Below are 12,701 nucleotides of genomic sequence, written 5' to 3'. Positions count from 1 at the left end.
ACGCACTGAACTTCTCGAAGAAAGCAAAATAGAAAGAAAATACAGGCAGAGGGTTTCTGCAGATACAAACAACACTATACACCTCTAGTGGGTCCTAAGGGATAAGTGAGAGGGATCACTTTTGTATAAGTCTATAAATTGTTTTATACGAAAATCCTGCATAGTACACTGTACCTTTAAAAAACAATTTTAAAAGGGAGCAAAACGTGTTTGTTTATATTATTGAAAGAATGATATCATTACATAATGCAATATACCGTAATTTCCGGACTATAAGCCGCACCTGACTATAAGCCGCACCAGCTAAATTTAGGGGAAAATACAGATTGCTCCATATATAAGCCGCACCCGACTATAAGCCGCAGGCGTTCTGATGTTTAATTACCGTAGTATATAGGGGTTCCTGCTACCACGGAGGGGATTGTCGGGACAGAGATGACTGTTTGGGAACGCAAAGCGTCCCATTTATTAACAATAAATCTTTCAATCATTCAATCAAACTTTCACATCTTTGACATGGCGAACAGCATTCGTGCAGAGTACAAATAATACAACGGTGCAAAGTAATACAAAGTGCTCGCCTGTAACACGGCAGTAAAAGTGCAGTCCCGCGGCCGTTTACGTTATCAAAATAACCAGCCATTCATTGTCAAGGGTACGTGCAGCAGCTCTATTTCCTTCTTTGACAGCCAGATCGATTGCCTTTAACTTAAAAGCAGCATCATATGCACTTCTCCGTTTGTTTTCCATGTTGAGGGTGTTTGCATGAACACTTCTTTCGCGCAAACTGTCGCTGACGCTCTCCTACTCTTTGTTTTGCTCTCGTTACCTGGCGCCAGATGTCTGCCTCGGTTACCGTAAGCCGTAGAAAAGCCGCACCGTTGTATAAGCCGCAGGGACCAGAACAAGGGAAAAAAGTAGCGGCTTATAGTCCGAAAATTACGGTATTGATATTAGATTTCTTTTAAACACTCACAAATATCAATATCAAAGAGAGGAAAAATAGGACACATCCGAGTGACGATTTTAAGAATGTCCCTCATTGGCGTACAGGACACAACCTGTTTGACTTCAAACTGATCATTTCAGAGTTGACATTACTCCAAACTGGTTTAAAAAGAGATTCAAAAGTGAAACAGAAAATAGGTTCTGAGATTTCATTTGTTAAGCAACTGGTAAAAAAAAAGAAAAGAAGAAAAAGTGTAAAGCTCTGAATTTTACTGAATAAACTTCAACAGAGCAGATTGAACCCTGAGAAGAGGTGACAGGTGTAACCAATATTAAATCATGGCTGCACTGCATTTATAGGTAAGTGTGCCAGTAAGCCAGCACACCTAAATGGAATGCAGCCCTTCTGAATGTAATGAGTTACACCTGTGTTTGAGAAGTCAAGATGTCTGCCGTGAGAAAGGCTTATTGTTTGTGAGTAAAGATGAGCAGACGGAGCAAGAGCATGTGGATGAGGAAGCTCAGCTGGACGACAGCCGTTTGCAGTTTGACATCTTCTTCTAGTTTAATAAACACTTGAGGTAAACTAAACAGACAGCTTCATCCTGACAGAAGTATATTAAATATGTAGAATTGGAATAAGCAGAACAGTCAGTGTAAATAAAGCACAAACTCACTGGCCACTGGGTTTCAGTCCAAACACACCAATTAGGTTTTCTTGTCAACTCCAATCGGATAGATCATCATAGATTTGATCACATATGAGATAGCTGAATGTGATTTTTTTTTTTAGCAGTAACTATAAATTAGCTTCATTAGCAGTACCTATAAATGCTTTTACATTGCATTAGTTAGAAATATTAAAATGACGAAAAAGAATTGGATTGGAATTACCTCTAATACTGGCTAAAACGCTGATATAGGTATTGCTGAATATAAGAGTCTATGCAGTTATACGATAGCATGTGATTTAGCTCAGAAACGATCTTCTTTCATTTAGTTTATGTTCTTCTTCAGTTATGACTGACTGTCAAACTAGATGCTAATATAAAGTTCCATCATCGATGTTTTACAAAAGGGTTTAACCTGAGCCAGGCCAAATTACAATAACAGCAACCATATCACATCCATACAGGGTTAGTACTGCAGTATACAGCTGTAAATAATAATTTTACTCACTGTATCGGATCTGTACTCAGGATTGGCCAACATGCAACTTCAATTTAACAGAATACAATTACCACATGGCCAAAAGTATGTCGATACCTGACCATTAGAGCCAAATTCAATTGACTAGAACATGGGCATTAATATGCTGCAATAACAGCCTTGACTCTTCTGTTTTCAGGCGTTTGAAACCAGGCTGCAAGGATTAGCTCCAAGTCAGCCACAAGAGCATTGAGGCTTACCACTCATGTTGGGTTATATGGTATGGCAAAAAGATTCATCCCAGATAAAGGCTACAACTCACAGTCAGAAGGATCATTGAAGATGACGTGGCAGAACTCCAGGGGGAGGAAGAGTGGGAAAGATGTTTTTTCACCATCATCTTAACAATCTACAGTGTTGGTTCTTACCAAGAAAGGAAACTGGTGAAGCTCCGCGGGTCGCTGGTGTCCATCACCACATTCAGATTATTCATCATTCTCTTAGAAACCTGAGGCCCCTGCAGGAAAAACCACCATCAATTAAAAAGACTGAGTCAGTCAGCACAGTGATAAATTAATATCAAAAGTGATATTAAACAGAAGGTCTGGACCCAGGCAAGTGATAAATGATAAAGTGTTTTCTTTCCTGGAAACCAAACTGTTTTAAGAGTTCATGTGCATCATCTGAGGTTGAGTATAACAGACAGCAGCGTGAACAGGAAGAGATGAAATACCAGAGCTGCTGATTCACAGTGCATGGAGGTAAATCGAGTAAAACATAAAGTTGAATCAGCATCTCTCTGAACAATATAACCCTAACAAAGGTTTTATTGCTGGACCATTATATTAGACTGCTTCTGTTTTAGATTGGTATACCTGATAAACAGTGTAATTACAGCATGCAAGTGCTGATGAAGAAAACAAGATACAACATGTTTATTAGTGATTTTTAGGATTGGCAGGTATGCTTTTGAACTTTGGACTAGCAGCCATTGTAGCTGTTTCCTGTTTCCAGTCTTTATGCTAAGCTAGGCTAACCACATCCAGCTCTGTACTGAACACACAGACACCGAAACTGATGGGCAAAATCTGCTATCCCAATATACAGTACATTGTAGGTAATGTCATATATATCAGCATTTTTTCTGGTAATTCAATAAATAAATGAATTTATATGAAATCACCACACGGTAAAGCCTATTTTTGTATTCACCCGTGTGAATTAAATACTTGATAAATGAAAAGTATTTTCCCATTTTATTAAGCACTTTGGTGCAAAATATAAACTGATATTTTCCAAAAATGTAAGTTCTTATCATATTGAAATATTGCCTAGCCCTCACTGATATCCATCTGAACACGTCCCAAAATGTTGAACTATCCCTTTAAACATCCATCTCCATATTTGGGGAGCCATAAATCATACAAGTACAACAACTGAACAAAACTGAAAAAACATGATTAAGGTTACTGGAAGTTGTACTCACATTATGTTGCAATATAAAAGCGAGTATTAATCAAACTATAATAAAAAGAAAGGAGAGAGTGAGTGTTTTTTTTACAGAATCTTTGTTTACAAATTACACCGCCAAATAATTAATTTCCTTTCAAAACATGTCAAGACTTCAGAAGAGAAACTACAGTTTTAATGACACTTCAAGAGCCAGGCAGCATGAGTGATTCGATGAAACCAGCTGTTCTGGTGGTTGATTCCATCACAATGAAAACCAGAGGACTGTTGGACCCACATGTAGCAGCTTCACAACTCACCATAATACAGAATCTCCATGTCATAAAATAACGATTACTCTTGACTTTTGGCTGATGTCGAGGGTCATCCATCATTTTTGTTCAAGTATGACGGCCCAAAATGTGCTTCTAACGTGCCTGGAGGTAAAGCTGCATACTGACCCACAATACTTTTTTGGTAATGACCAAAATATGTTGAGTATTAAAAACTGTGCTGGGACAGGGCTCAAGGCTAACTTTTAAAAGTGGGTGCCATGATAGTAACATGGCATCAGCTTTTGGTTGCCATAACTGAAAATGTAGTTATTATTATTTTGAGTAATTAAGATACTATGCAGTTATACGCCACCCTTATAATCCAGTTGTGACATAAAAGACCCCAAATCTACAAATGCCTTCTTGTTTTTTGTCAAGGTTCATCTGATTCTTCATCAGTTGAATACATTTGCACATTTGTTTGTGATGTTGACAGGTTAGTTGAATTTTTCACTTCACAGTCAAACAACTTTCGCCATTGTCTATAAAAGTGAGTCAACACATTAAAGCAGCTGCAGTGTCATCACATGCAGTTGTCTGTTTCCGGTTTTGACTGTAACGGCAATATAAATATAACTAATGCAGCTAATACAAAATATATTTGTATTTTGGGGTGCATGTATTGCTGGCTCCATAAAGTGGTTGCCACTGATGAACCAATTGGTTTCCAATTTCTCAAAATGGTTGCCAATGGCAACCAGACAACTGTTAGACTTAAAGTTAGAGTTGGATGAGATTAATACTTTTTTTTAGAGTATTCTTTGATCAGATACTTCTTGATTTAAATCATACGTTTGCCAGTTTTTGACTGTATTGTATTGTAAGATTCAACACACAAAAAAAGTTTTGTAGAACAAAAATGTTTATACTTCTCATAGTTAGCAGCTTTAACATTGTTACTGAAACATAGGCATCATAGTTCAAAGGATACCCAGCTTTACTTGGAGGAAACATGTTGACATATCTCTTGTGTGGAAACATTAAGCGGGGACATATAAAGTGTCTAATTAAGACAGTTCTTGAATCTGAAGTTTCACTTAGATGGAGTGACCATAGAAAACACTTTTAAAAGTGTGCTTTAGTGTGCAATCAAAACCTGAAATGTTATTGTTGCAAAAGGCATGACTTCCTGATACCACCTGACACAGTTCCTTCCTCTGAGGTAGTTTGATCTGATGTCTGATTGGATGATAATTAAGACCTGACAGCGATTTTTCTTGCTGCTGAGATCTGAGGTGCTGCTAAAATTTATCATGTGCACTTGATGCTTCGTCAGTGAACCACTCAACATAGCCCTCTTCCTCCCTCTGCTGGCTGGACACACATCAACACCCATTCTGTTACAAGCACACTGTGTTACCTGAACCATTTTTAACACAGATTTAGTTTCTATGAGGATTTATTTAATCTAAATCCAAACATTTCTAGAGCTGACATTTCAATACAAGTCTAAATATGCTAGATTCAAAAATGACTTTAAACGAAAAGGAACCGCACCGTCAATCTTTGCTTGACCAAAAACTTAAGACAATGAATTGTGTGTAAGTAAAGGACACTACAAAAAAAAAAACAGACTTAGGTTCGGAATCAAAAATGGAGGGAAATGGATTGACCTGAGACTAGATTACACAAATATGGCCAGAATGGATCACTTCAACAGATTATGTGAACAAGTTAAGGACTCACCTTGACCTCAGAGAGCTGGAACTCGATATAGAGGTCCAGTTCATTGCAGTGACCTGATACATAGTACTGTTGGATCTGCTTTCTTTTACCTAGTAGACACAGACACACACAGATGCACACACCACATCAGTGTAGTACAAGTACATTACATAATGGTGTTTTGTGGAGTTCTCTTCTAACCAAACAAAAGTTAGATTTACATCCTTCTTCTGCTTCTCACCAACCGGGGATACAAATAAAGATTATTTTTGATTGATTCGTCTGCTGCTTATTTTTCATACAATCATTCATTAATCATTTAATCTGTAAAATGAGAAGAAAAAAGAGACTATGGATTCAGATAGCGCTGTGCTCTTACTGCTTTGCAGAGTCTTTATGATGCAGTGGTTCAGACCGATGTAATTTATCTTTGTCTGCAGATTCAGATACTCCTCCAAATCCTTCACTTCCCCCTTCAGCCCGGACAGCACCATCTCCTTCCCTCCTCCTTGTCTCTGTCCACACATAAATGATCTGTGGAGATGGACGGTGTCCATTTACTGTCACAACTGTTTTGTTTTGGGTTGTTTTTTGTTTTTTTTACCATTTTCTACTTACATACCTCTAACTTTAATGGAGAAAATGAGATTTAAGGTGTAAAGTTGTATGTGAGAAAATGCTACAGCTTGCAAAGTGATGGAGGGAGGGAGAGCGATAAAAATGAAACTCACATGGCATTCTGCATTTGTTTTCTGAAGCTGAACGGTATGTCCTTTTGGTTGTTCTTTTGGTTGTCCTGCTGTTGGCGCTGCAATACTGCAACTTCAGCCTGGAGTTGCTCGATCTGAGCCTCCAGCTCCCTCACCTCCTCAGTGTTCTCCTCGCTCATCTTCTCCATCACCTTGAAGGAAAAAAATGACTGATTTAAGAAAAATAAAAAAATTGGTTTTATTAGGTGAAGATAGAAGCATATTAGTTACACCAATAAATAAAGAAAATACTCAGAGTGAAGAAAGATAAAGTGAATATGGGACTACCCATTAAAAAGTGATGTACAGTACTTCTTTAACTTAAGTAAAATTAGTAATACTACACGGAAGTTAAAGTCCTACATTTACTTCAGTAAAAGTACCCTAGTATGAGTATTGTGCAAAATGGCTCATTTCAGAAAAATTACTGAATTATAAAAAGTGATGCATGTGTAAGCTTCAAATGTTGCAGCTGGTAAAGGTGAAGCTTATTTCAACTACTAGCATATATACTACTGGACATGTTAAACTTTAACAATATGTCATAGTGATTTGTGTTAATAATCTGAATATGCAACTCAAGCAAAGCTGTAAAATAAATTGAGATTGATTTATAATTTTATCAAATTCAAATAAAAAAATAAAAATTTAAAAAAAATGTAAGAAAGGTAATACAATGTACAGTGCAGTATAAGCAATTAATAAAGTAGTAGTTTTAGTAGAGTAAAAATACAATATGCATTCATATACCACAACGGTAGTGGAGTATAGAAATATAAAACCAGCTTAAAATTAAAAAAAGCTACTTAAATAAAGTACAAGTATACCAAAATAGTAACGTTACTTTATTAAATGTGGGGTAAGTTAGTTAGTTAGTGGTGAGTGAGTGAGTTAATGAGTTAGAGTGAGTTAATGAGTTAGAGCGTCAGGAGTTGGAGAAGTCATGGAGAAGGACTTTCGGGCAGCACCAAGGTGCTTTTGGAAAACCATTCGACATCTCAGGAGGGGGAAACGGGGAACCGTCCAAGCTGTTTACAGTAAGGACGGGACGCTGGTGACCTCAGCTGATGAGGTAGTCGGGCGGTAGAAGGAGCAGTTTGAGGAACTCCTTCATCCGACTAACACACCCTCTTTTGTAGAGGCAGAGCTGTAGGCTGATGGGGAATCATTGTCAATATCCCTGGCGGAAGTCACTGAGGTAGTCAAACAACTCCACAGTGGCAAATTCCCAGGGGTTGATGAGATTCTTCAGAAATGCTGAAAGCTTTGGGTTTGGAGGGGCTGTCTTGGTTGACACATCGACACAGTGCTTTGTCACCAATCCTGTTCGTGATTTTCATGGACAGGATATCGAGGCGTAGTCGTGGTGGGGAGGGGTTGCAGTTCGGTGGGCTGAGGATCTCGTCTCTGCTTTTCGCAGATGATGTGGTCCTGATGGCCTCGTCGGTCAGTGACCTTCAGCATTCACTGGATCGGTTTGCAGCCGAGTGTGAAACGGCTGGGATGAGGATCAGCACCTCTAAATATGAGGCCATGGCTCTCAGCAGGAAACCGGTGGATTGCTTACTCCAGGTAGGGAATGAGTCCTTACCCCAAGTGAAGGAGTTCAAGAACCTCTGGATCATGTTCACGAGTGAGGGGACGATGGAGCGTGAGTTTGGCCAGAGAATCGGAGCAGCGGGGCGGTGTTGCAGTCGCTCTACCACACCGCTGTGATGAAAAAGAGAGCTGAGCCGGAAGGCAAAGCTCTCTATCTACCGGTCAATCTTCGTTCCTACCCTCAGCTGTGGTCATGAAAGCTGGGTCATGACCAAAAGAACGAGGTCGTGGGTACAAGCGGCTGAAATGGGTTTTCTCAGGAGGGTGGCTGGAGTCTCCCTTAGAGATAGGGTGAGAAGTTCAGCCATCCGTGAGGAACTCGGAGTAGAGCCGCTGCTCCTTTGCGTTGAAAGGAGCCAGTTGAGGTGGTTCGGGAATCTAGTAAGGATGCTCCCTGGGCGCCTCCCTAAGGAGGTGTTCCAGGCACGTCCAGCTGGGAGGAGGCCTCGGGGAAGACCAAGGACTAGGTGGAGAGATTATATCTCCACGCTGGCCTGGGAACGCCTCGGGATCCCCCAGTTAGAGCTGGTTAATGTGGCCCGAGAAAGGGAAGTTTGGGGTCCCCTGCTAAAGCTGCTACCCCACTACCTGACCCCTGATAAGCGGTTGAAGATGAGATTAGATGAGATGAGTGAGTTAATGAGTTAGATCATGAGTGAGTTAATGAGTTAGAGCATGAGTGAGTTAATGAGTTAGATCATGAGTGAGTTAATGAGTGAGTTAATGAGTTAGAGCATGAGTAAGTAAATGAGTTAGAGCATGAGTGAGTTAATGAGTTAGAGCATGAGTGAGTTAATGAGTTAGAGCATGAGTGAGTTAATGAGTTAGAGCATGAGTGAGTTAATGAGTTAGAGCATGAGTGAGTTAATGAGTGAGTTAATGAGTGAGTTAATGAGTTAGAGCATGAGTGAGTTAATGAGTTAGAGCATGAGTGAGTTAATGAGTTAGAGCATGAGTGAGTTAATGAGTTAGAGCATGAGTGAGTTAATGAGTGAGTTAATGAGTTAGAGCATGAGTGAGTTAATGAGTTAGAGCATGAGTGAGTTAATGAGTTAGAGCATGAGTGAGTTAATGAGTTAGAGCATGAGTGAGTTAATGAGTTAGAGCATGAGTGAGTTAATGAGTTAGAGCATGAGTGAGTTAATGAGTTAGAGCATGAGTGAGTTAATGAGTTAGAGCATGAGTGAGTTAATGAGTGAGTTAATGAGTTAGAGCATGAGTGAGTTAATGAGTGAGTTAATGAGTTAGAGCATGAGTGAGTTAATGAGTTAGAGCATGAGTGAGTTAATGAGTTAGAGCATGAGTGAGTTAATGAGTTAGAGCATGAGTGAGTTAATGAGTTAGAGCATGAGTGAGTTAATGAGTGAGTTAATGAGTTAGAGCATGAGTGAGTTAATGAGTGAGTTAATGAGTTAGATCATGAGTGAGTTAATGAGTTAGATCATGAGTGAGTTAATGAGTTAGAGCATGAGTGAGTTAATGAGTTAGAGCATGAGTGAGTTAATGAGTGAGTTAATGAGTTAGAGCATGAGTGAGTTAATGAGTTAGAGCATGAGTGAGTTAATGAGTTAGAGCATGAGTGAGTTAATGAGTTAGAGCATGAGTGAGTTAATGAGTTAGAGCATGAGTGAGTTAATGAGTGAGTTAATGAGTTAGAGCATGAGTGAGTTAATGAGTGAGTTAATGAGTTAGAGCATGAGTGAGTTAATGAGTTAGAGCATGAGTGAGTTAATGAGTGAGTTAATGAGTTAGAGCATGAGTGAGTTAATGAGTTAGAGCATGAGTGAGTTAATGAGTGAGTTAATGAGTTAGAGCATGAGTGAGTTAATGAGTTAGAGCATGAGTGAGTTAATGAGTTAGAGCATGAGTGAGTTAATGAGTGAGTTAATGAGTTAGAGCATGAGTGAGTTAATGAGTGAGTTAATGAGTTAGAGCATGAGTGAGTTAATGAGTGAGTTAATGAGTTAGAGCATGAGTGAGTTAATGAGTGAGTTAATGAGTTAGAGCATGAGTGAGTTAATGAGTTAGAGCATGAGTGAGTTAATGAGTGAGTTAATGAGTTAGAGCATGAGTGAGTTAATGAGTTAGAGCATGAGTGAGTTAATGAGTTAGAGCATGAGTGAGTTAATGAGTGAGTTAATGAGTTAGAGCATGAGTGAGTTAATGATTTAGAGCATGAGTGAGTTAATGAGTGAGTTAATGAGTTAGATCATGAGTGAGTTAATGAGTTAGAGCATGAGTGAGTTAATGAGTTAGAGCATGAGTGAGTTAATGAGTGAGTTAATGAGTTAGAGCATGAGTGAGTTAATGAGTTAGAGCATGAGTGAGTTAATGAGTTAGAGCATGAGTGAGTTAATGAGTGAGTTAATGAGTTAGAGCATGAGTGAGTTAATGAGTTAGAGCATGAGTGAGTTAATGAGTTAGAGCATGAGTGAGTTAATGAGTTAGATCATGAGTGAGTTAATGAGTTAGAGCATGAGTGAGTTAATGAGTGAGTTAATGAGTTAGAGCATGACTGAGTTAATGAGTTAGAGCATGAGTGAGTTAATGAGTTAGAGCATGAGTGAGTTAATGAGTTAGAGCATGAGTGAGTTAATGAGTGAGCTAATGAGTTAGAGCATGAGTGAGTTAATGAGTTAGAGCATGAGTGAGTTAATGAGTGAGTTAATGAGTTAGAGCATGAGTGAGTTAATGAGTTAGAGCATGAGTGAGTTAATGAGTTAGAGCATGAGTGAGTTAATGAGTTAGAGCATGAGTGAGTTAATGAGTTAGAGCATGAGTGAGTTAATGAGTTAGAGCATGAGTGAGTTAATGAGTGAGTTAATGAGTTAGAGCATGAGTGAGTTAATGAGTGAGTTAATGAGTTAGAGCATGAGTGAGTTAATGAGTGAGCTAATGAGTTAGAGCATGAGTGAGTTAATGAGTTAGAGCATGAGTGAGTTAATGAGTTAGAGCATGAGTGAGTTAATGAGTTAGAGCATGAGTGAGTTAATGAGTGAGTTAATGAGTTAGAGCATGAGTGAGTTAATGAGTTAGAGCATGAGTGAGTTAATGAGTTAGAGCATGAGTGAGTTAATGAGTGAGTTAATGAGTTAGAGCATGAGTGAGTTAATGAGTGAGTTAATGAGTTAGAGCATGAGTGAGTTAATGAGTGAGCTAATGAGTTAGAGCATGAGTGAGTTAATGAGTTAGAGCATGAGTGAGTTAATGAGTTAGAGCATGAGTGAGTTAATGAGTTAGAGCATGAGTGAGTTAATGAGTGAGTTAATGAGTTAGAGCATGAGTGAGTTAATGAGTTAGAGCATGAGTGAGTTAATGAGTTAGAGCATGAGTGAGTTAATGAGTGAGTTAATGAGTTAGAGCATGAGTGAGTTAATGAGTTAGAGCATGAGTGAGTTAATGAGTTAGAGCATGAGTGAGTTAATGAGTTAGAGCATGAGTGAGTTAATGAGTTAGAGCATGAGTGAGTTAATGAGTTAGAGCATGAGTGAGTTAATGAGTTAGAGCATGAGTGAGTTAATGAGTTAGATCATGAGTGAGTTAATGAGTTAGATCATGAGTGAGTTAATGAGTTAGAGCATGAGTGAGTTAATGAGTGAGTTAATGAGTTAGAGCATGAGTGAGTTAATGAGTTAGAGCATGAGTGAGTTAATGAGTGAGTTAATGAGTTAGAGCATGAGTGAGTTAATGAGTTAGAGCATGAGTGAGTTAATGAGTTAGATCATGAGTGAGTTAATGAGTTAGAGCATGAGTGAGTTAATGAGTTAGAGCATGAGTGAGTTAATGAGTTAGATCATGAGTGAGTTAATGAGTTAGATCATGAGTGAGTTAATGAGTTAGAGCATGAGTGAGTTAATGAGTGAGTTAATGAGTTAGAGCATGAGTGAGTTAATGAGTTAGAGCATGAGTGAGTTAATGAGTGAGTTAATGAGTTAGAGCATGAGTGAGTTAATGAGTTAGAGCATGAGTGAGTTAATGAGTTAGATCATGAGTGAGTTAATGAGTTAGAGCATGAGTGAGTTAATGAGTTAGAGCATGAGTGAGTTAATGAGTTAGATCATGAGTGAGTTAATGAGTTAGAGCATGAGTGAGTTAGAGTTAGATTTTGAACACATCGTTTACTGCCTAAAATACTTGCAATTAATTGTTTTACTCTTTTTAATCTAATTTCACTGACATATTATTCGTATTTATTCTGTATTTTAATCATACGTGAAATCACACTATCACACTTCCTAGAGAGATTTATTCATTGTTGTTGTTTTTTTCTTTGTTGAATTACTTTTTTTATTTTTGCCATTAGTTTTGTTTTTTGTTTTTTACCTTTCCACTTATGTTACATCTTATTCGGTTGCTTGGTTGGTAACTGTGACCATGTCTGACATGGGTCGTTGGGAGGGATAGCGGAATTCATGTTGGGGGTTTTCTGTTTGTTTTTTCACCTTAAAGCACATACACTGCACAACTGTTACACTCTTTCTTGTGTACTTGTCTGAATAACTCAATTCAAAAAAGGTCAAATCTAACGTTTGCTAAATGACAATGAATTTGGCAACAATAAACTAAACACCAGCTGAAGTTAAATAAACTGGCATGTATGAAGTTCACCTACCGTATTCCTCGCAGTTATAATGTCGAACTATTTGAAGTTATATACCATTTCGCCCTGGGATTATTAAAGTATTTCTGACTCTGGTTCTGATCTAAAAGTAACTGTTGTATATCTTCTTTTCCTCTTTCCTCACCCTGACAACAGTTCGGAGCCTCGCGCCCAGCTCGCGCCCTGTGGACTGTACCACTTTTCATG

General features: G+C 38.5%; 1 protein-coding gene across 1 annotated transcript in view; it reads right to left on the bottom strand.

Moving 5' to 3' along the window:
• Positions 1 to 12,548, bottom strand: part of cenpp (centromere protein P) — a gene marked incomplete at its 3' end in the record, with an annotated part of 124,062 nt that extends 111,514 nt beyond the window's left edge. Inside the window, exons 1-5 of the mRNA XM_083939532.1 lie at positions 12,507 to 12,548; positions 6,278 to 6,447; positions 5,926 to 6,080; positions 5,568 to 5,656; positions 2,526 to 2,614 (exon numbers count right to left, since the gene is read on the bottom strand). Coding sequence (XP_083795658.1) covers positions 2,526 to 2,614; positions 5,568 to 5,656; positions 5,926 to 6,080; positions 6,278 to 6,444 — 500 coding nt within the window. The 5' untranslated portion in view covers positions 6,445 to 6,447; positions 12,507 to 12,548. The remainder of the gene's footprint in view (positions 1 to 2,525; positions 2,615 to 5,567; positions 5,657 to 5,925; positions 6,081 to 6,277; positions 6,448 to 12,506) is intronic.
• Between the last annotated feature and the right edge of the window lie 153 nt (positions 12,549 to 12,701).

The sequence above is a fragment of the Echiichthys vipera genome (genome assembly GCF_963691815.1).
Source record: "Echiichthys vipera genome assembly, chromosome: X".
NCBI lineage: Eukaryota > Metazoa > Chordata > Actinopteri > Perciformes > Trachinidae > Echiichthys > Echiichthys vipera.
This window is presented reverse-complemented; position numbering and strand designations above follow the sequence as displayed.